General features: G+C 37.2%; 4 protein-coding genes across 7 annotated transcripts; 2 read left to right on the top strand and 2 right to left on the bottom strand.

The window, feature by feature from the left end:
• Positions 1–20: 20 nt before the first annotated feature.
• Positions 21–8,060, top strand: LOC102226330 (ras-related C3 botulinum toxin substrate 1). Its single transcript, XM_005808872.3, has 6 exons — positions 21–343; positions 2,427–2,498; positions 2,966–3,083; positions 3,274–3,336; positions 6,214–6,373; positions 6,491–8,060. The coding sequence occupies exons 1-6, from the start codon at positions 309–311 to the stop codon at positions 6,619–6,621; spliced, it is 579 nt and encodes a 192-aa protein (XP_005808929.1). The 5' UTR covers positions 21–308; the 3' UTR covers positions 6,622–8,060.
• Positions 8,061–8,552: 492 nt separating this feature from the next.
• stk19 (serine/threonine kinase 19) lies at positions 8,553–11,068 on the bottom strand. Of its 3 annotated transcripts, none has more exons than XM_023349353.1 (7): positions 10,784–11,068; positions 10,605–10,700; positions 10,378–10,520; positions 9,853–10,088; positions 9,619–9,716; positions 9,345–9,492; positions 8,553–9,171 (listed from the first exon to the last, which is right to left on the bottom strand). In XM_023349353.1, the coding sequence occupies exons 2-7, from the start codon at positions 10,696–10,698 to the stop codon at positions 9,126–9,128; spliced, it is 765 nt and encodes a 254-aa protein (XP_023205121.1). In that variant the 5' UTR covers positions 10,699–10,700; positions 10,784–11,068; the 3' UTR covers positions 8,553–9,125. The 3 variants fall into 3 exon arrangements, with proteins under 3 accessions (XP_023205121.1, XP_023205122.1, XP_014327939.1); XM_023349354.1 differs by having other exon boundaries at positions 10,947–11,068; XM_014472453.2 differs by lacking the exon at positions 10,784–11,068 and having other exon boundaries at positions 10,605–10,731.
• On the top strand, positions 10,766–15,271 carry dxo (decapping exoribonuclease). Of its 2 annotated transcripts, none has more exons than XM_023349351.1 (7): positions 10,766–10,788; positions 12,097–12,564; positions 12,737–12,963; positions 13,678–13,897; positions 13,991–14,126; positions 14,231–14,325; positions 14,600–15,271. In XM_023349351.1, the coding sequence occupies exons 2-7, from the start codon at positions 12,098–12,100 to the stop codon at positions 14,718–14,720; spliced, it is 1,266 nt and encodes a 421-aa protein (XP_023205119.1). In that variant the 5' UTR covers positions 10,766–10,788; position 12,097; the 3' UTR covers positions 14,721–15,271. The 2 variants fall into 2 exon arrangements, with proteins under 2 accessions (XP_023205119.1, XP_014327938.1); XM_014472452.2 differs by lacking the exon at positions 10,766–10,788 and adding an exon at positions 11,152–11,314.
• Positions 15,156–19,701, bottom strand: LOC102230672 (peroxisomal membrane protein PMP34-like). Its single transcript, XM_005808887.3, has 9 exons — positions 19,405–19,701; positions 19,195–19,255; positions 18,197–18,263; positions 17,945–18,099; positions 17,299–17,415; positions 17,058–17,203; positions 16,830–16,925; positions 16,623–16,705; positions 15,156–16,547 (listed from the first exon to the last, which is right to left on the bottom strand). The coding sequence occupies exons 1-9, from the start codon at positions 19,477–19,479 to the stop codon at positions 16,400–16,402; spliced, it is 948 nt and encodes a 315-aa protein (XP_005808944.1). The 5' UTR covers positions 19,480–19,701; the 3' UTR covers positions 15,156–16,399.
• Positions 19,702–21,060: the final 1,359 nt, after the last annotated feature.

Genomic DNA, 21,060 nt, shown 5'->3' with positions numbered 1-21,060 from the left:
GATGCTCCATCTGCTGGTGGCTGACTTCATTTTTTTTTTTCTCAGGGGTGGTGGCCGCTGTTTTGCTCCATAGCTCCCATAGTGAACCCACGAAAGCATGGGAATGTTGCGAGGAGATTTCTGAGGAAACTTGAGATAAAGTGTGTAATAAGTTAGCGTAAGTTGCTCAGACGCTGTTTTAACATCAGAGGAGCTCAGCGGTAAACACCGGAGGCCGTCAGCGGGAGCCTGTTGGGACGTTTCTCCAGCGAGCAGTTCCGGACAAAGGAAAAGAAACCTGAGCTAAAGCTAGCTGGCTCTCTTAAGCAATGCAGGCCATTAAGTGTGTCGTTGTAGGGGACGGGTAAGTGAACATAGTCGGGCTTTCTAAAAAAGTTTGTTTCTACCATTTTCTATTTGAAAGGTAACGTTTAATATTAGCTTAAATGTTGTCACCAGACTGGCTAACGTTAAATCACTTTGCTTCCCAGTTTTTCATACGGGCAAAGTTAGCTTCCAAGCTGTAACTACCTGTTAATCTGTACCACTTGAATATTGCAGTTCACTCAAACTTTTTTATTTCTTATTTTGACTTACTTGACATTCGAGTTTGTATATTCTGTGTTGGCATAGAAGAAGATGGCTCATTATTTCCTTTGGGTTTCCACATACTTGGTGAATCAGTCAGATTTAATAGCGTAGTTTGTTTATTCAACCTAAACCCGTTTTTTTTTTCTTCTTCTATTGTCTTGGTTAGTGAGAAACCCAAGAAGCTGGGATTCAGTTGTATTGTTGTCTTCTTCACACTTAGGTTAACTTGGGGCGTGCTTTCGTTTTCCTAATAATAAATGAGGGTTCGGCTGCACCATTTTAAAGTAGAGGATTGGCCAAGACTGCCAGTCAGAAGTGTAATAGTATGTGAGGTAAACATGCGCATACAACCTCTTGATCAGGGTGTGGTGGAAACCACACAGCAGTCATTCAAGGGACCTTTGATTGAGGAGCTTTTTTCGATTCAGATTAAAGGGGAAGCTCAAGTTTCGTGATTGGGAAATATCTGTTCCCCTGGGAGCTGCGAATATCTTACAGGAACTGACCCCTGTCTGGTTTGCCTTGCCAGTTTTCCTGAGATCAGGGCTCATTTCTGCTTTGAATCTTTTTTTTTTTTTTTCAGTCGATTATGAATTGAATTTAAATCGTGTTTTTGTTATTTCAGTTAAATTAGTCATGAAAATCAAATTTGATCATGTGAACAATTTGATTATTTTCCTGACTAAGGTGTCCATAATATAATAATCTACATTGATTTAGTGCCATGTTTTCTCTTGTTTATTATCCTTAACTGTGCTTAACTAAATTAATTTTGCTTAACTAAGTTTAAAAAAAAATCAATGACAATTTTATTTGTAAATTAAAGGTTTTTCCCCACTAACTTAAACTACAGCATCTTCTTTTAGCAATTTCCAGGTCTGGACAAATAGTGGAGACTGAAACTTGATTCTGTAAACATTTTGAAGTTTCCAGATTTTTTTTTTTACATATCTAAATGTATTTCTGATTTGCCAAGAAAGGCAAATCTGGTGTGATCTATGATCAATAAGCCAGGTTTTAAAAAAATGTATTCAATGAACCTCAACTATTTTATATAAACGTGTATTTCGATGCATCTTTTTGAGTTTAATACATATATTACAGGCTTGGGACATGTGTTTTGATTTAAATCGTGTCATTCCTTGCTTTTTAATTGGATTTAAAACATTTTCCCCCATTTAAGTTAATAAGACATGGGTTCTTTTTTGTGTGCTGTATTCCTGAGACGAAAATAAAACTACTTCTACCTGACTTTAAAGAAAATAAGGCATGTATCAGTTAGGAATTGCATGTTGGGTCAATACATCAATATTTGAGTTAAACCCATTGACTGTTTTGACTTTCCTTTTGTTACTGACTCAATGCTAAATGATAAATGCAACTTGCACTTTGTAGAATGTGAAAGTCTCTTAAGTTACTGAGTTTAAAAGTTGACCTATGGTTTAGAAACTGAATCTGGTGTAGACCCCAGGAAGGCACTGAAACCACTACTTGATAAATATTCTTAATAAAAATCAATGTCTAAAGTTAAAAAAAATAAAAATGTGTATAGATCAAGTAAGTTAGGAAAAGTACATAATTTTAAAATTTGAAATTTACAGAAATTTGTGAACTTTATGTTAAATAATTTTAGATGTTTGGGTTTAAAAAAACAACAACTTTTTTACATTTTTCTTTTTAAAAAGAAAATATAGAGAAAAGCAAAGGGGGGAAAAAGCCAGTTGGTTTAAGATTTAAGGCTCTAAAATGTTTAGATTAGTTGGTAATGCAGAACTGCTCTGACCACTCACTTTAAAGCAGGATTTCTTTTCTTGTTGTTTTCCCTAATCATTGATCAAGTCTCTTCTCATTTCCAGTGCTGTGGGTAAGACATGTCTGCTCATCAGCTACACCACCAATGCCTTTCCTGGAGAATACATCCCCACAGTGTGAGTGTCAGAGACTGCAGTGCAGTTTCTGTTTATTTATTTATGACAAACCTTGCTGTCCATCATGTTTCTCCACCCTTTGTCTCTAATGCGGCCCGTGAATCAATGAGACGACTTCTTTATTCCGCTGTTGTTTTTCTAACTAAAAGTTGCCTTGGTTCTATGCTTGAGGTAATGATCAAAGTGGCAGACTGTAACTAAGATTGAAGAGAGCAGATATTGCTGGCAGTAATGATGAAATTCTGCTCCTTATCTGATCAAATGTACATTTTTTTGTTTGTTGTTGGGGGTTTTTTTACCATTGGTTTCTAGAGAAGTCGATAAGGTACTTTATATTCAGGCTCTTTTTCTATCAGAAAAAAAATCTAAAATGTAGTGCATGATTTTCTCTGAAAAAGAATTTATGTTGATCTATTCATATTTCAATGTATGTTTTTTGTTTATTTGCACATCATCGTTTTCCCCAGGTTTGACAACTACTCCGCCAATGTTATGGTGGATGGGAAACCAGTCAACCTGGGCCTTTGGGATACAGCTGGACAAGAAGACTACGACAGACTCCGCCCACTCTCCTACCCCCAGACGGTACAAAAAGGACATAACACAATATTATAATTCACTTATTAACCTTTGTGAATAATCCACTTGGAACATTCGGGTGAAGACAGCGAACAAGGAAGTTTGGAAGAAAGAAAAACACACATTGATAAGAATAAGACTTTACAGTAAATTAAAACCTCAGGCTTTGATTCCTTTGCTTCCTTTGTCTTATCAGGATGTGTTCCTTATCTGCTTTTCACTCGTGAGTCCTGCCTCGTTTGAAAACGTCCGTGCCAAGGTGAGAAGTGCCCGTGTGAACAACATGGCAGGTTTTTACAGTGTCTTACTACAGTACTCACTTTATCAGCGTTTAAAAAATCTTTTACTTCATGTTAGAACTTCAGTTTACAATTTTTTTATTGGGATTTAATATACAGAACAATACACAATAATGGGAGGAGATTGAAAGTGGTTTTCAAAATTTAATACAACTAAGAGAGAAAGAGTGATATCTATTAGTATTAGCCTCCTGCAATTAGCATATATATTATTAAAGAGTTTGTTTCCATTTTGCAAGGCACCATAGCACATGTGCATGTAGCAAGTTTTAGGAGAAGAGAAGCATTAGGACAGTTTGCATCATAACATAACTGTAGGATCAGTTAGTGGGTCTGATCCTGCAGAGAATGACTTACTATGCATCTTTGTTGCCTGACTAATCATTTTCAAGTACTTTTAGATAGGAACAGAATCTTACATGCACAAAACTTTTCAAACTGGTGCTTTTTGTTGTTCTATACTGTGAATTATCAGGCAATTAAAGCAAGAAAATGCAACATAATTGAGGTTGCTCCCTGATGCCCCTATGCAGCAATTACAGAAAGCACTTGTATATGTTTGCTTCAAGTCCATAAAGTATTGGATAGTTGTTATAGTCAATTTAGTTTTTTTATGTAAGGCTAAATAACAAAAATGTATTTGGAAGTCAAAAGTTCCAATTCATTCAATCTAGGTCATTTCTATATAGTCGTGTCTAAAGTAGCTACAAGCTCTGATGTTTATCGATGTTTCTTTCATGCCCTGGAGTGAAGAGGGTAAACAAACACTCACTGACTCTTAACAAAATGAAATGTTTATTGTTTATACATAATATACAAATGTTATTTATAACAACTAAAAGTTACCTAGTACTGTACTAATTTTCAGCTACCGTTATAACTTTTGAATAGGTATTTTTTGTTTTTTATACTTTGAATTTTGCTTAACTAGAACTTTGTGTTAGTCCTCAAACTAACTTTTAACATTTAAAAAATCTTGTCCACTCACAACGTAATAATCTTTTTACTGGATAAAAGTCAACAGAGGCTTTATATTGTTGTAAGAAAAGCAAATACATCATCACTTATTAATTCAGGACACTTGAACTGAGCCAAATAATTGAATTGTTAAAAATATTTCTTCCATCTTGGTTACATTTTCAAAACCAAGTTCTTAAACAAGTCAGGTTTGTGTTTTTACAGTAAATGTATTTCTACCAAATAGAATGGTATAACTGAATCTTCCAAACATTGACATTGTGTCGTAGGGATCTTTATTGTACTTCATCACAGTACTTTGGACAGACGCATGCTTGCAGACGTGGATCACATGATAGCCTGTAAGCAAAGGGAGTTTCTCTTGGTGATAAACACTCAGGAAATTATTATCTGCCCCTGCAGTTCCTCCTCAGCTGTACAAGAAGGGAACCAACATTTGTTTTCTTTTTCCATCTCACCACTATACCACTGTTTTTCTGTTACTGGCTTAATTCTAATGATTAGAATTGTATTTATTTACTTGCTTCCAATTTGAATGTTATGTATGCCCATAATTTGCAGCTATAACAGCCTAAGTCAGGCATGTTTATGGACATTTATGACCATCCTTTCAGATGCACATTTGTGGGGTCTGATGTTGATTGAGAAGGTCTGACTCATAATCTCCATTGTAATTCATCCCAAACCTGCTCTGTATTTTTGAGGTCAGGACTCTGTGAGGTCAGTCAAGTTCTTCCACAACAAGCAGACTCATCTGTCTCTTTATGAATCTTGCTTTGTGCACTCATGCTTAGTCATGTTGGAACATGAAGGGTCCATCCCCAAACTGTTCACACAAAGTTGAGTGAAGGAAATAGTCTGAAATGTCTGGGTATGCGGAAGCATTAATGATTCGTTTAAGTTAAACTAACATAATAACCACCTCATCATAACCCTCCCTTTACCAAACTTTACACTTGGCACATTGCAGCCAGGCCAATGTGGTTCTCCTAGCAGCTGCCAACTCTAGACTTGTTCATTGGATCTGCAGCCAGAGAGGCAGAATTCAACTCTCCAGAGAAAATGTTTCCACTGCTCTAGAGTCTAGTGGCGGCTAGAAATTTTGTGGTTTGACTCTGCAGAAATTGATGGCCTCTTTGTATTATATGCCTCAACATTCAAGGCACAGTACTTTCTGCCTGTGTAGCTTTATTATAATTCTACTACTCACTGACTGTGGAATAATTAGTGGTGAGTAAATTTTCAGATTTCAAGATTTACTTCATACTACAAATGTTTCTAGAAGGAGTCTATGCGTTTACATGCTGGATTTTATCAACCTGTGGTCAGGGAGGTAATTCAAACTCATAAATTCAATAATTTGTAGGGTTGAAGAAAGACTTTTGGCAATGTGAAAAGTGACGTACGCAAAATTAGACGTAAATCTGAATGAGCTTGAAAGGTGGTTGGTTTTTGTCAAACAAGATAACCAGGTCCGCTTTAATTAAACTTCAGTTGGTTTACCTAGAAAGTCTGGTTCTTTTGGGGAGGTGTGATGCGCTATCGAACTCTAATGCAGACCAAAAAGCGAACTCCCAGCTCTCGGTTCGGTTAAAGTGAACAGGTTTTGGTTCGTTTGACACAGTGCAGTGTGAAAATGTAACAAGTGTTGCAACTTTGTTCTCCAATCGAAAAGTGAAGTTTTTAATACTTTTTAGTGGGCTAAATGAAGACAAAGAAGCTTAAAGATGTATAGAAAAGGCACCGTTATTTGTATTGTAGTCACAGCCATAAAGTTTGATACAAAAATGTTAAGGGACCCTGTTTATAATGAAATGCATCACCTAAAGAAGTTAAAGCTGTACCTTTCTGTTCTGTAGTGGTACCCTGAGGTCAGACACCACTGTCCCAACACTCCCATCATCCTGGTGGGCACCAAGCTGGATCTGAGGGACGACAAGGACACCATGGAGAAGCTGAAGGAGAAGAAACTCTCCCCCATCACTTATCCTCAAGGGTTGGCCATGGCCAAAGAGATTGGTAAAAACTTCATTGAGCTCTTTCTGACCAACTTAGATCTTATGTATTTTTATTTTTTTTTATAATTCACAACAAACAGAAGTAAATAAATTGCTGCTCTCTGTCTGCGTTCATTAGGCTCCGTCAAGTACCTGGAGTGCTCAGCCCTGACTCAGCGTGGCCTTAAAACTGTGTTCGACGAGGCCATCCGGGCCGTTCTGTGCCCCCCACCCGTCAAGAAGAAGGGCAAGAAATGCTCTCTCCTCTAAGGCCGCCTGCAGTTTGAACGGTTACAGGGGAACATGAACGCTAGCAGTGAGAGGGTGGCTAAAGGCACAGGAGAAACACACCAGTATACACTCACAATCAATGTACTTCAGATTCTGTCCTTAAGTGTAGCTCAAGCAGTTTTCATGGAAATAAATCAGATCCAGGTTTAGGCGAAGGGTTTGGGCGATTAACAGTCCTAATAACTCTTTACTGTATAGACAAGACTATGAACTTTTTGAGGCCTTCTAAAATCGATTGGATGTTTTTCTAAAAATGGACTGCAGGTTGTCTTTAATTTCCTCTTCCACTTGTTGTCCACGTTTTTTTGTTGTTGTTTACAGTCGGGTTGATTGTTGTAAGTGGAAATAATATTGCCAAATACATTCTGCACACATGCTGGTTTTTAGCCGAAAATGAGAGTCTAGATCTGTCGATTCAGATCTGTAACGTTTGCTGTTCATTCAGCTCCTCCATCAATGGCATTTTTAACTCACAAGTTCACTTCGTCCTTGACAACAAGGAGTATGAAGTAACCTGGAGGATCTGTACAGTTTCAAATGAGTCCTTGAGTAACATAACCTACTTACTTACCATCAGTCTGTCAACCCTAGAATGATTAATGACGCCTAAAACAAAACGGGGAGAAGATCAGATACCAACAGTGCTGTAACTCCCCGAAAAATGTAATGAATCCAGTATTTTCTACATTTCATCTAATTAAATTTGTAATTTTCTTTCTGCTTTCCCTAAATGCGTCTCAACCGAGCGGCTGCCTGTGAGTGCAAAAGCTGAAAACATGATTACATATTGGAACAGAAATGTTCAGATGTCTTGGTGATGGGGGGAACAAGAGCACATCTTTTAATGCTCTGTGGGCATTTACCGAATACCTTTTGTGCAACACTTTTGATTTATTTTCTTTACGCATCACTACTGGCTAAGCAATGTCACAATGAAGAGCATATATGCCTGCTAATAACAGTAACACAAAGCTACTGTCGGTTATGGTGTAGTAGACAGTGTAATCATCTTTTTGTTATAATCGTGATTTGACTATTTTGTATCTTTCTTCATACGTTACACACTCACTGTATTGTTTAACTAACACTATGGATATCTTTTTTTTTTATTATTACCTCTACGGTTAACGCTACCTTAATCTCCCTTCAAGCCTAGCTTTTTGTAATTAATGCTGATAGCATGTCTGTGCATCATATACTGAAAACTAAGATTAGAATTGCTACAGTTATATATATTTTTTGCCTATTTACAAAATGTATTTGAACTACTAGATCAGGGGTTAAGTACACGTTGCTCATCGGTATTCAGAAATCAAGCTGTGCTTTTATCCAAGCCAATGTTGTGACTCTCTTAGTTTTGAGGATTAAAAACTATTGTCACTTTTTGAAAAAGCCAATAAATTCCTGTAAAAACACTTCCTCTGTTGTAAACATCCATTGTTTACCACTTTTGTGCTTTAAATTAGTGTTGAGTAATTATTTGACAATATAAGTTAGATCATCTGTCTGAATTGCTAACTCTTTTTTTTTTTTTTTTTACCTTAAACAATTATAACTATTAACCAACATATTCCATATTTTGTTTCTAAAAATAAACTCTTCTAGAGCAAAGAAATTACAAATAAAATAAAATGCCTTTAAACTGGTTTCCCTTTACAAGGCAAATATGTGAGATGCTATTTATGTTTTGACTTTACAAAGATTTACAGATTTTCTACAACATTCTGACTTGCTTTTATTATTAAAATGCAGCCAGTTTAGGCTTTTGATAAGATAGGAACACACCATTTCCAAAATTTTTAACTAAAAATATTTTACTGAGTACAGTCAATATATGACTGAGTACTTTCAGCTGTATAGCTTTGGCCCAGCAGATTAGAGGTTTGGACACCAATGATTCATTTCTTTTCTTTTTTCCTTTGTTTTTTTAATGGGATGATTATTTAGCATTTTTAATTTTTAAAACATTGCTGCAGAAATTTTATTTTATTTTTTGATTCCTTGGCACATATTTACATTTTAGACAATTACGCTTAAGCTTATGTGGCTTAGAACATGGAGGACGTCAATAACTGTCAAGTCAGCCGTTTATTCACCCACACATTTCATACTGACTGATTCTAAAGGGAAGTCATTTAACTCATAAGACTTTTTAAACTGAAGGCAGTTAAAATGTCTTGGATGAATACATATGCATTTGGCACCACGTACGAGTTATTCAACTCTTTCAGCTTGGAATTAATCTTGCATCTCAGAGAAATGTCTACAGTAATTTTTTATTACAAGAATACCCAACATTTAACAATCTCATGTCAATAAAATGTACAATTCATTGACCCACACAGGGTTGATAATACATGTGGCACAAACTTTACATCTTAAAGTGAAAAGATTATTTACTTAGTGGCATCCCAAAGGTTTCAGCCTTTCGATGTTTTTCATATTTCCCATCTTCAGAAACTCTCCAGCTGCTCCATAGCAGCTCAGGAATCTGCAGATCGTAACAAAGTCCCCGAAGTTGTAGGTATGCTGACGAGATGAAAGACAAACTGTTAGAAAATCTGAATATACTCTCTCCGGAAATAATCTCAATAACTCATAAAAGTTCAGCAGAAAAGAATAGACTGGATTTTGTATATGTACAATTACACAGAACCCACAAGCATTATCAATTGATTGGAAAGGAACAGACTAAATCGTACCTTTCTACCAATTCTGCCCCAACAATATCATGGACATGATATTTCATAGGAAATTTCACGTGTGAGGTTGTTCGTCGTTCCTCTAGATCGACTCGTAACACTTCGTTATATTTAGACTTCTTCACCATGCCAAGCACTGCTTTACGTCCTGGAAAAAAATGTGTTGGATGATATCAAACAAACCTCTAAAGGGTCAAAGGTAGAGAATGCCAAAATCTTACAGAAGTTAGATACATTTATGGTGAAGGTGCAATAATTATCCTAAAATACCAACCTTGAATAAAATACTTTGTGAATTTGCCAGAATTGGGAATGGAAAGCCACCAGCTGCCAGCATCCCTCACAGTCAGGACCCCGGACTTCACCAGCTGCCTTAGTGGTGAGAAAATTAACAATGTGCTCATGTCTGACAGAATTATATGCAGATGAAAAACAAAAATCAATTTTTTCCAGTGTTGAGAATCTTAAACAAGATTCAATAGTGCGTCGCAGTCGGAGTTCCACATACGTTATCTCAGAGTCTGTGAAGAGAAACTCTCTCAGCATCTTGTCTTTGCTGAAGCTCAGATCTGTGCAGGAGGACACCACTTTCTCCAGGAACTTTTCAACAGTTGCTTGTGTTGCTTTCCCCTCTTCGCCAGCCAGTACTTTGGTCTTGTAGTCTGACGCAAACACCAGCCCGAATGCTTCAGAGTCAAACCCGAGCTGGAACATCAGCAGCTCCCCACTCTCCTGGAGTTTATTCTGCTCAGACAAAAGCATGGCAGTCAGAACTTCAAAAATAGTTCAAATCCTTTTTTACATTTGGTCACCTTTTAATAACAAGATCTAGTGGATTTGATGTGCTACACTAAGACAAAGTATTCTATGCTTGTGATGTAGAAGGTATTGACGTTTTTTAGTTTTGCTTTTTATTATCTGTTTAACGTTATCATGTGTTGTCTGCAACATAAAATCCCAATGAAATGAGTTGAAATTTGTGGCTGTGGTATGACAAAAAATAAAACTATTAACAATCAAAGAGCTGGCTCACCACTTCCTTGTCCACCAGGGTCTTGTCATTGTGTACACTGTACAACTGATGCTTCAGTACAATAGGAGGCAATGCGTCATTAAAGAGCTTTCTGGGAAATAGAGTCATGAGGTTCTCCAAGGTGGATTTCATGTCAGCTGGTTCTTTAAGAGGAAACATGGACGTTTGTACTTGTGGCATCATTTTTGTTTCAATAAAAGTGCAAACCACTTTTCAAAGACACTCACCACCACCATCGTCACCAGCCCCAAACCGTTCTGTGTCATTTCTCCTTTTCTTCGCTTTGAAAGCGTCGGAAACCAGAGCCCGTTTTCTATTCATACCTGCAACAAAAATAATGTAGAAATGGTCCATTCATCAAGATGACTGGATAGTATTTTCATTTAAAGGCTAGGTATCGTCTTACCCGAGGTACGACCTACTAGATGTTCTTGTAAGAACCAACGTGTCTCATAGAAAAAACCTTTTTCGTTGTCTTGTTCTTTTCAAAGTTTATAGTTGGCCAAGCTAACAACCTTAGCGGTGCTAATTTACGTCTAACGTTTTGCATAGATACCTAAAACAGTTACCTTTTCATTACTGTGTAGATTGAACGCCGTTTCTTGTCATTTATTGAATTAAACAACCTATTAGTTCGTCATAAATGTTCTCATTTAACAACAAAATGTAACGCTTCCTCTTTTCGCTGTCATGTTGGTTCTATTTAGATAAAATTTCGCTGCTGCCACCTAGTGGATGGGTTTGGAATAGTAACACCGGAAGTTGCTTAAAGTTTGTTTGTAGCATGTAAGGCTAGTTAGCAGCCTCGCAAATTTAAAAACACGTTAACTTTATTTAATGGTTCAATTCTGAACAAATATTATATAGTTAAATACATCCATTTTATTATTTTATAGGTGATAGATGAGCAGTTTGTGTTGTGTTCTTTGATCAGAAGGTAGGTTTTCATTTATTCGTCAGGTTGCTCAGATGCGTCTATAATGAAATTAAATGAAAATATTAAAAATATAAAATTGTTAATATAAAAAATATATGCATATACAGGTGGTGCAGTGGAAGTAAGCACCCGACGCCACATTTTTATCACACAATTACGAGGTGTATATATTGCATATGCATAAGCTATTAGTTCCGCACACATTATCAATGCATGATTACAACTTAAAAGTTTTGAACTACAGAGATAATCGGGGTATGCACTCACATAAATTGAGTGTAGGTGAATCGTTATGGAGTAATCTTGCAAATCGTTTATATATCACAAATACTTTATTTGTGATTTTATGTAGAAATGCACTTATCGGGGTTTTCCTAGCTGATATATTTTCTGTGAAATTTAGCCTTCTGATTTTTTTAGTTTTGAAAAATCTGATCATCTGTGTCTAACTCGCCAATTGCAAGTCAACACTAAACAGTCAAGAAATAAAGGGGCAGATTGTGATAGGTAGCCGATTCATTTTTGTTTGTTTAATTTTACAATTATGGATCTGCAAATTGTATGTTATGCTTTCTGAGTTACTCTCTTGTAAAAAGACTTTTGTGTGTACTTTTGTTTTAATTGTGTATTTCCCACTTTGCATCACTGTGTATGTATTTGGTGTTGGATCTTACTTTGTTGTTTGCATTTCTTGGATCTGTTTTGTTTTTAGTTGTGTTTTAGATCAATCTTTCGATCCATGGTCAGTATGTCTCATAGGTCAAGTTCTTTTCTGCATTAAGAATGGACAGGCACAGATCCCGCAGCCCTACTACCAGCTCCCACCACCACTATTCACCAAACAGACGGGGAGGAGATAACAGAAGACGAAACCACTGTGACGGTGCACAATTCAGACCCTCAAATCACCACCTGCATCAGTCCAGTTCAACTCCAAGGCAAACCCCACCAAGGTCCCAGACCTTAAGCACAAGAAGGGAAGTGTATGAGAGAGACTTTCCATTGTACAAGCAGCCTGTGGAAGTGGGCTGTTTCTCCCTAGACTCTCAGCGTAGGTTTTTCAACGACAGCAGGCAGATGAGATACTACGTGGAACCTGAGCGAAGTCCCAGTTTTGATCTGAGGGATGGCTACAGGGAACGATATGTGAAGAGGGACGAAAATGTCAAGGAGAAGCTGGATCACATTCTGCGGTGGATCGTAGCCAACAGGTCAAAGCTGAAATCCAAGCTGACCACAAATGCCTCATGGTGAGTTTGTGCATAGAATATAGAATAAACACTTTTAATTTAAGAGGAAAATTGGTTAAATATTGGCGTTTCTTAGTTGACAGAGGAATAATATAAGAAACATTATTAAGCTGTGACACCAGGCCGAAAAGTGATCCACAACTTTTACTTGACCCACCTCTGCTCCTCGCAGCCCTTTAGACTTTGACTTTGTGACCTGGCGGGGCCACCTGACCAAGCTGCTCACTACGCCATACGAGACCAGAGAGGGCTGGTTGCTGGCGGTGACCAGGTTTAACGGCACGCTCTACATCAGCGAGGTGGAGACCGAAGCTGCTTGCAGGGAACGAGAAAACCGCCCAGAGAGGAACAAGGAGATGATGTACTGGGGATACAAGTTTGAACAATACATGTGTGCAGGTGAGGGGCTGTTTACTTTGCTTTTATGTAAGTCGATGAGCGTTACAAGCTTCCTTATTACATAGATTCAGCTGTGTTGTAGTTTGTAAATACTTCTGATTCCATCTGTTATTTTCAGGAAAAGAAAATAAGTGGGATGAGGTGACGCTTCAGAAATATATTCAGATGTCAATTAAATATTTAAAAACAAACAAGAAAGAAACACAAAGGAATCAGACGTGGAGTAAATAAAGCTGGTTCAAAGATGGATCCTTGAGGAACACCAAAATGTAAAGCATCTTAGTGAGAGAGAATTTTCCCAATTTAACACATAAATATCTTTTAAAAAATACACAAATCATTAGAAGAACTTACTAATTTCACTTTAGAAGCAATTGTAAATTAATGTTTCACCAAATCAAAGGTATGTTCTTAAAATGACTGAAATCAAAGCATTGTTTTCTGTGAGATCATTTGTCTCAGTTAAAAATAAGAACAGTTCCAGTATATTAGAATCAAATTTTAGAAGTACGAGCTAATGCTTCAGATCAGTTTATTTTTTAATAGATACATTATAATATAAACACATTGGAATTCTTGTGCTGGACCATAAATTCATGGTAAACATTTGTGTTTTTGTTTATGTTTTAAAAGGAGTTTGGACATTCACAAGAAAAACGTGTAGAACTGTCTGACTGGACTCTGATCATTCTTCTGCTTTGTCCTCCCCTGCAGACAGTACAAACAGTACGCCTGACCCCAGCGGAGTGGTCAACACCAACGAGGCCTTCTGCACCGTGGTCCAGACCCGGCTCACAGATCACAAGCTTCTGTTCTCTGGTGAGGTGGATTGTCGGGACCGAGATCCTGGTGCTCCACCTCCTCCTGCCTGCTACATGGAGCTGAAGACCTCTGCAGAGATCTGCACTCCCAAGCAGCGCAGCAACTTCCACAGGTCTGAGAGACAATTTGAATTACCTGATCAATAGTCTTGATCTGCTTACACAGATGCTTATGATGCCTTTTATTATATTGGTGTCTGTTTCAGGTTTAAACTGTTGAAATGGTGGGCCCAGTCTTTCCTCCCTGGCGTCCCTCGGGTGGTTGCAGGTTTCAGGGATCATGACGGGACCGTCGTTTCTGTGGAGACTTTTCAGATCTCCAAGATTTCACAAGTCATCAAGGTATGAAAAGCTTTAAAACTTTTTTCTTTTCTTTTCAGACAGCAATGACATTAGTCAACTCCAGCTGCAGATCTGAGTACTTGAACAGTCTTGTCTTTTTCCAGAACGAATATAACTGCTGGAAGCCAACAGTGTGCATGAACTTCTGCTGTGACTTCCTATCTTTTGTGAAGCGTGAAGCTACTGAGGACAATCCTAGGTGAGTTTATATGAAAAGATATGTTTGTTCACAGTTATGTGGCAGAATAACAGACAGAAATTGAAGCTGATGTCCCATCTGAATAGGTTTTAGTTTGGATGAGGATTATTTGTTCAGTGTCCATTTGAAACATGCCTGACTGGACTGTTTTGGTCCAGTCTGGCAAAACTGCAACATTTTATCATCTACATTAATGGATGTTAGCTACCAACATGGCTAACATTACTATTTCTGAATGGTTAGGTCTGATGTTTGTAAAATATTTCTGTTTCAGTGTGGTGTACTTATTTTCCTGGGAGCCACACAACGATGTGACCTACTCAGTCCACCGGGACTCCCGATATTCCTTCCTGCCTGACTGGTATATTAAGGAAATTACCAGGTCTCCAGAATAACAACAGCCATCCGCTTTCAGGATTCCTACAATGTTGGAACATTATGGAATTTATTGAAGTAATTTCCAGATCTGGAAGTTTTTGAACTTGCATATTCTACTCCCTGTTCACTCTGTCCGAAAGTTGCATCCTTTTAATTATTGTTAGTAATTGCTTGTGGGTTTTAGAACTAAAACCTGAGTGTGGAAAACGAAAGTTTTGTAATTATATTTCTGAAAATATATAAAAATGAAAAAAAAAGAAATTGTAAGTCTGGGAAAATACATTTTGATATTAATACCTTATAGGAGCCCTGAATTCTAAAATTTTCCTCGACACAAAAAGTTCAACAAATGTAAGCATCTGTTGCTTCACCGTCTTCTGGGAAGATTTTTTTAAATAATAAACATTGTTCTTTGTTTTGTGCATGGTAATTAAAAATAAAACAATCTGTAATATTTTCATGATTATTTTATTGCTTCCTTGGTTTAACAGTCATTGTGATCCAGAAACCATCAAGTTAAGTAAAACAAAAAAATAAATCTTTTAACAATTGAAATGAAAAAAAAAAAGTCAAATCACATTTTATTTCTTTAACAGTATGTCATGTAAATCTACATTATTTTTTTCTTAATAAAATAAGTAAGACAGTAACTGACACATGTGATTTAATGTAATAATTATCCAAATGTGTTCTTTTGTCTTGTTTGGATTTATGTATTTCTATTAGACTTCAGCTCTGTACAAAGAAACATCATGAAACGAGTATTACAGCACATTGTGATACATGCGCATGTAGCACCAGGAAACCTTAAATAATGGAAGACAAAATGCTCAGAGGATAGAAAACCATTTCCATGGTAACCCCGCATACTTCCAAAGCTCCGAGGCACTTGAGTACAATTAGCTCTGACCTCCACGTCTGTAAATATTAGCTTTAAATACTTGCACTGTTAAAGAAAAAATGAAGTGATTTCTGTCAAAACTGCTGATCTGGCAAAGTGCATTGAACCATTAATTTAGTTAAAAACCATCACAGATATCAAAGCTAATTCATGACATTGACATCCACACTGCATCTATTATTTTTAGCAGTATTTTTCTAAGCAGAAAATGTAAACTGGATAGTTTCACATCTTAAAGCGCAAGTTAAGAAAAAAATCAGTGCCTTAAAATAAGACCACAAATAATTATTACTCCCTTAAATTACCTCTTATAATACAGACATTAATTATAGGTTTTTAAATATATCAAAAACAGCAAGACTGGCCCTTTTCAGATTAAACAGAATTGGTCCTCGTCTAGTACTAACTAGTAATAGTTAGTTTTTTTTTCTTGAGGAAGGCTTGTAAACAGTATTTGATTTTCTTTTTTCGTTAAGTATGTATCTAGTAGTTGGTTTTATTTAGTTAATACTCACTTATATTAACTATTACAAAACAGTAATATAGCAGATGTTTAGGAAGGTTCTACTGTGAAAGCAAAATAAAAAAATAATCTGCATAGATGGAAGTTGTCATAAAGTTAAAGCCCAGATGCCATTGTGTGTTAGAAAGCCACCAGTGGTTTGGATAAATATGTTATGAATGCCCAGAGGTCAGTCAAGTCCAACTCCAGTTAGGTAAGACAATAACACACATCCAAGCGTTAATATAAATCAGTAGCAGGCACCGATTAAATCTGTACATTCAAGCAGAACCTCAGTGCTTCAGCTTTTTACTCAGGCCCATGAGTCTGAAGGTAGCCGCTGTGATCTTCTCATAAACCACAAACATCAGGGCAGCCGTCAGCACCGTCTGCAGCAGCTTGGCCTCCAAGCCTTTGTATAACCCAAGAAAGCCGTGCTTCCTGCAAGAACACAGAACCGTCAGCGACCGACGGCCCGTCTGTCCGTTTTCTGAGCCCATTTATCGTTGAACTCACTTGATCCGGTCCATGAACAGGAAGAAAATGCTGGAGACGCTCCCCATCAGGCCTCCTTTGCCGTCGCCTCTATACTGACCGAACTGATGAAGAGAAAAGCTGAGGTTATTTTTCTGAAGCTAATGAATTACTGCTTCCAGTTAGCATTTGTGACTTTTGCAAAATCAGGAACCCAAGCTAATGTGTCAGAGAAGAAGAAGTATTTACCCTCAGAATGGCCTGGATGGTTTGGAGTGGGTACGTTGCTGTGGTAGCGATTGCCTTGGCGATTGCTCCAATGAGAAAGATCTTTGCTGAGGATATCTGTGCCAGGAAACAAAGATTTAATAGAGTTCTCAGTGACTGCAAGACTACAACAAAACTGAAATCACACAAATGATCCTGAAGTATTGAGGTTCATATTACATGTCAAAAATATATTCAGTATTCTCTCACCTTTTGGCCGCCCTTACCCGCCTTCCTCTTCATGGCTTCATAAATCATGAACTGCACAGCCGGGTTGAGGACGAGAATCAGAGAGGGCAGAGTGCCGTTCCACAGTGTTCCCACTCCCTCGTTGGCAATGATCTGCAAGAAAGCATCTACAAGAAAGAAAGCCAAAATGTTGGGACAGCTCGGTGTCACATAAAAAGCACATCCGACGGGTTTTAATTGAATTACAGAGATTGACACACACCAAATATGCCTCTGTAATGGGTTTGGTGGAGGTCTTCGTTTCTGAACCTCACTCCCTGCAGCTTCAGCCGGGTGTTGACGACCCACATGGGAGTAGTCAGGATCACATTCACCACGCCTGCATGAACACATGACAGTCAGATGGCACACGTCCCAAAATCATAGTACGGTGGTGGCAGCATCATGCTTTTCTCCTCACAGTAGAAATGTGGCAGGAGGTGCTCAGGTTCAAAAGTTAACACTTTTGGTCTGCATGTTATAAGTGGAAGCAAATTAACACTTGACAGTCCCCTAAACACACAATCTCCAAATGGAAACTTGGTAGTGGCACATCATGCTATGGTGGTTACTTTTTCTTCAAATTTTATACTGGAAATGAAGAGCTTAACCAACCCACGTTGTGAATTAAAATGGTTCAAATTCACTCTGTGGAAAAACCTAATTAACAACCCCGGATATTTGGATTAGAAAAAAATAAAGAAAAAGAATCTATGCATGGATTAGTTGGACTATGAATACTTTTTCAAGGCAAGGTAAATCAACAATAAGATAAGAGCAAAAAAGGCAAAAAGTTCACAAATTACCTTTAATACTACAGCATGCTTGATTGATTAAAGTGAAAAAGAGCATCACTTTATCATATTTACCTGCTACCATCCCCATCAGCAGGTCTTTACTAGGTCTGGGCTTGCCTGGTCCAGATGCAGCCACTTTCTTCAGTGCATTGAAAGTGTAGAAGTAGACAAAGTTGGAGCAGCAAAGGCTGGAGATAACTGGAAACCAGCCTCTGTACAGAGCCAAACTGAGAGAAGTGGTGGAGAACTTAAGGCATATACCTCTACACATGTTTTACAGGAATCACAGAAAGTTAAGTGATATAAGATCCTAGTTTAACTTACAAGCCCTCTTCTTTTGCAATTTCAGCCAAAATGACAGGAGTGGACTGGGCTTTTCGTTTATCATCCACTGAGAGGAAAACGTGAAAATATCATGATTCAAGTCCAACAAACTACAAGAATGTTAAAAAGCAACAATTGCAGACATATCAGCTTACTACATCAGGTCATCTCTACTTGTAATTTGTAACAGATGCTCAATAGCCTATGGGTATTGAGTCCGTACAACAACATTTTTTTATACTTTGCCTATTTTATTAACATATCAATCAAAAGAAAATCATGCTAAAAATTTTATTTGTGTATTATTAATTTACATGTTCAGACTTATAGTGATGGTAAAAAGAAAGTCCACCCTCGTTCAGTTTGAGAGTTTTGCATATGAAGACATAATAAAATAATCTGGTCTTTACAAGGTTCTTTATTGAACCTTTCCCTGTGTGTAAAAGAAAAATACAAAGAAATATTAATCATTTATTAACAATAAAGGGAGGTGAAGTTAACAAAAGATGTTTGCTGAGACTTCATAACATTTTGGAGGTAAAGTAGGAAGAGTTATGAGACAGTGTAGAAACAATTTCAGGAGTGGAAGTTAATCTCAAAGCATCAACAGAGGCTCAGACCTAAACTTGAATAAAATCCTGTGATGGAACTTTATCAGGGCTTTACTGAAATATATATGTCTGTAAAGAATGATTAATTAAAGCAGTGTTGTGAAGAATAGTGCACAAAAAATCATCCACAATAATGTCAGAGACGGCATTAAATGACTACTTAGTTATTGCTGCTAAAGGTGGTTTTACCAAGCTATAAAATGATGGAGTGTATCTAATTGTTGACACACAACTTCTTCACTTTGGCATTATTTTATTTGAATAAATAATGACAACATGAACCATGTTTTAATAAAGGGACAGTTGGAATGGGAATATTTATCATTTTTAAATCCTCATAAATACAAATCTAAACTGTATGATTACATAATAACAACTCAAACTCACCCTGCAATCTGCTTTTAGCTGTATCCAAAGGGAAGAAGACTGTCATGGCTGTCACACTCCCCTGGAAGATAAGACATTGCAACATCAACACCTGAACAGGCATCCACCACTGCTCCGTCTGTCACTCCATGTTTTCATTTCATTCCTTATTCTTCCTCAAATGAAGACGCTACTGAAGTTTTAAATATTAGGAGAAGTTTTAAAACTCACCGTTGCACCTGCCACCGCATGGACCAGCGTCTCGTAGGACAGGAGGCCGACAACAGAGCCACCATTGTGGGACATCTCTGCAGGATGTTGTCGGGGAGAGCTCAACAATTAAAAAGCCGGGCGAAGTAGCCAGGAAGAGACCCGGAGAGGACAGACGGACGTCGGCCTGGTTCTGGCGCGGTGAGCGCGGATAGTTCTCACTGCTATAACTGCATGATGTTGTTGCGAAAGGTGAAAATAGGGAAGAGAAGGAGTGAAGACAGTGCTGAACGGTGGATCCAATTGACAGATTCGTCTTCTGTTTTAATCAGAAAATCACAAAATAACGTGTTGCGCCACCTGCTGGACAGGAGGGTTATCACAACCCCTACAAAGCTATTGACTACAGTAAAACAAAACAGTTTTTCCTAAAACTGGTGGGTTACAGATCCCTACAATGAAACATGGTAGTGGCACCAGGGGCGCCGTGTAGGGGGTTATGACAATTCTAAGGGCCCCTGACCAACAGGGGGCCCTCCACAATTTATTTATTTATTCTTTGTTCATAGAAATGTAAAAAAAAATAAAATAAATTGGGGCCCTGTCAATTACAAAATTAATCATATTGCATTTTCGAAGATTGTTTTTAGCAGTAAATATTTTATTTTGTTAAATTATAATCATTATTGTGAGGCAGGGTTTAGTTCTGCTTTAGATTTTTTTTTAACTATATCATTTTTTACTGACTTTCTGACATTTTCCTTAAGTGCAACATGATATAATGTTGTTGCATGGTGGAGATCCCCAAACGATGAACAATGGACTTTATTCCAGAAGTGATATTTGTCTATGATCTTTCTGGCAAACTTCAGTCTGGTCTTCATGTCTTCAGAGAGCAAAGGTTTCCTTTTTACACACCTCTCATGAAAGTTAAAACTTATGCAATCTGTTTGTGATTACACAGACAATTTCATAGAAAGAATAGCTAACCTGCTGCGGCTTTTGCAATAAAATATAAGACCTGTTAGATACTTCTTTCAGCATCTTGCAGTCTGGTGAAGTTGCAGGGATGGCCTGAGCTGTGCATGTTGGCAGTTGTTTTGAGTCTTCTTTTCTTACAGACGATTTTTTTCCCCAGTAAAATGTCTGATTTCAAATAATTTTAATATCTCTTTATACCCTATTCACACTTAAAAACTGTGAAAATCTTCTCTATGGGCCTCTCAGACAGTTTTTTGATCTCAATAGGAAGTTTACTCTCTCTTGAACAGTCAGAAACACACTAGTGTCAATTCACTAAATTCAAATGTCTGAGTTTTTAAAGAAACCTCCTTCAAAATGCATGGTAATAGTATTGTTATCCTGTTGATGGAAAGCATTTGTGTGTTTTTTTTAGTAATTTTAATGGTAAATAAATGTATGGGCATAATAATTTAATCTTCAGAGATTGCATTTAAAAACATTTTACAGAAATTTCAAAAAGGTGTTTTCTGCGTTTTTGCATTGTTTTACATATTACTTAAATTTCTCAAATGTCTGTTTTAGATAGATTACGAATTGCAATTAGTTCAAGAACAGTGATTTTGTACTAATATTTTATTAAAATCCTATTAAAACTTGTTGGATTTGCTGAACAGAAATCATTCTAATAATGTTCCTTTAAGATATGAATTAAAT

Source organism: Xiphophorus maculatus, chromosome 16 (genome assembly GCF_002775205.1).
Source record: "Xiphophorus maculatus strain JP 163 A chromosome 16, X_maculatus-5.0-male, whole genome shotgun sequence".
Lineage (NCBI taxonomy): Eukaryota > Metazoa > Chordata > Actinopteri > Cyprinodontiformes > Poeciliidae > Xiphophorus > Xiphophorus maculatus.
The sequence above is the reverse complement of the archived record's forward strand: the minus strand, read 5'-3'. Positions and strand labels throughout refer to the sequence as shown.

Coding starts and splice junctions, on each gene's coding strand:
- LOC102226330 (XM_005808872.3), top strand. CDS start 309: ATGCAGGCCATTAAGTGTGTCGTTGTAGGGGACGG. Junction 344..2,426: donor TGTGTCGTTGTAGGGGACGG/GTAAGTGAACAT, acceptor TCTCATTTCCAG/TGCTGTGGGTAAGACATGTC. Junction 2,499..2,965: donor GGAGAATACATCCCCACAGT/GTGAGTGTCAGA, acceptor CGTTTTCCCCAG/GTTTGACAACTACTCCGCCA.
- stk19 (XM_014472453.2), bottom strand. CDS start 10,731: ATGGACCATTTCTACATTATTTTTGTTGCAGGTATGAATAGAAAACGG. Junction 10,521..10,604: donor GGCTGGTGACGATGGTGGTG/GTGAGTGTCTTT, acceptor TTCCTCTTAAAG/AACCAGCTGACATGAAATCC. Junction 9,717..9,852: donor TTCACAGACTCTGAGATAAC/GTATGTGGAACT, acceptor CTCACCACTAAG/GCAGCTGGTGAAGTCCGGGG.
- dxo (XM_023349351.1), top strand. CDS start 12,098: ATGGACAGGCACAGATCCCGCAGCCCTACTACCAGCTCCCACCACCAC. Junction 12,964..13,677: donor TGAACAATACATGTGTGCAG/GTGAGGGGCTGT, acceptor CCTCCCCTGCAG/ACAGTACAAACAGTACGCCT. Junction 14,127..14,230: donor AGATTTCACAAGTCATCAAG/GTATGAAAAGCT, acceptor GTCTTTTTCCAG/AACGAATATAACTGCTGGAA.
- LOC102230672 (XM_005808887.3), bottom strand. CDS start 19,479: ATGTCCCACAATGGTGGCTCTGTTGTCGGCCTCCTGTCCTACGAGACG. Junction 18,264..19,194: donor AGCTAAAAGCAGATTGCAGG/GTGAGTTTGAGT, acceptor TTTTCCTCTCAG/TGGATGATAAACGAAAAGCC. Junction 16,706..16,829: donor CCATCCAGGCCATTCTGAGG/GTAAATACTTCT, acceptor TCTCTTCATCAG/TTCGGTCAGTATAGAGGCGA.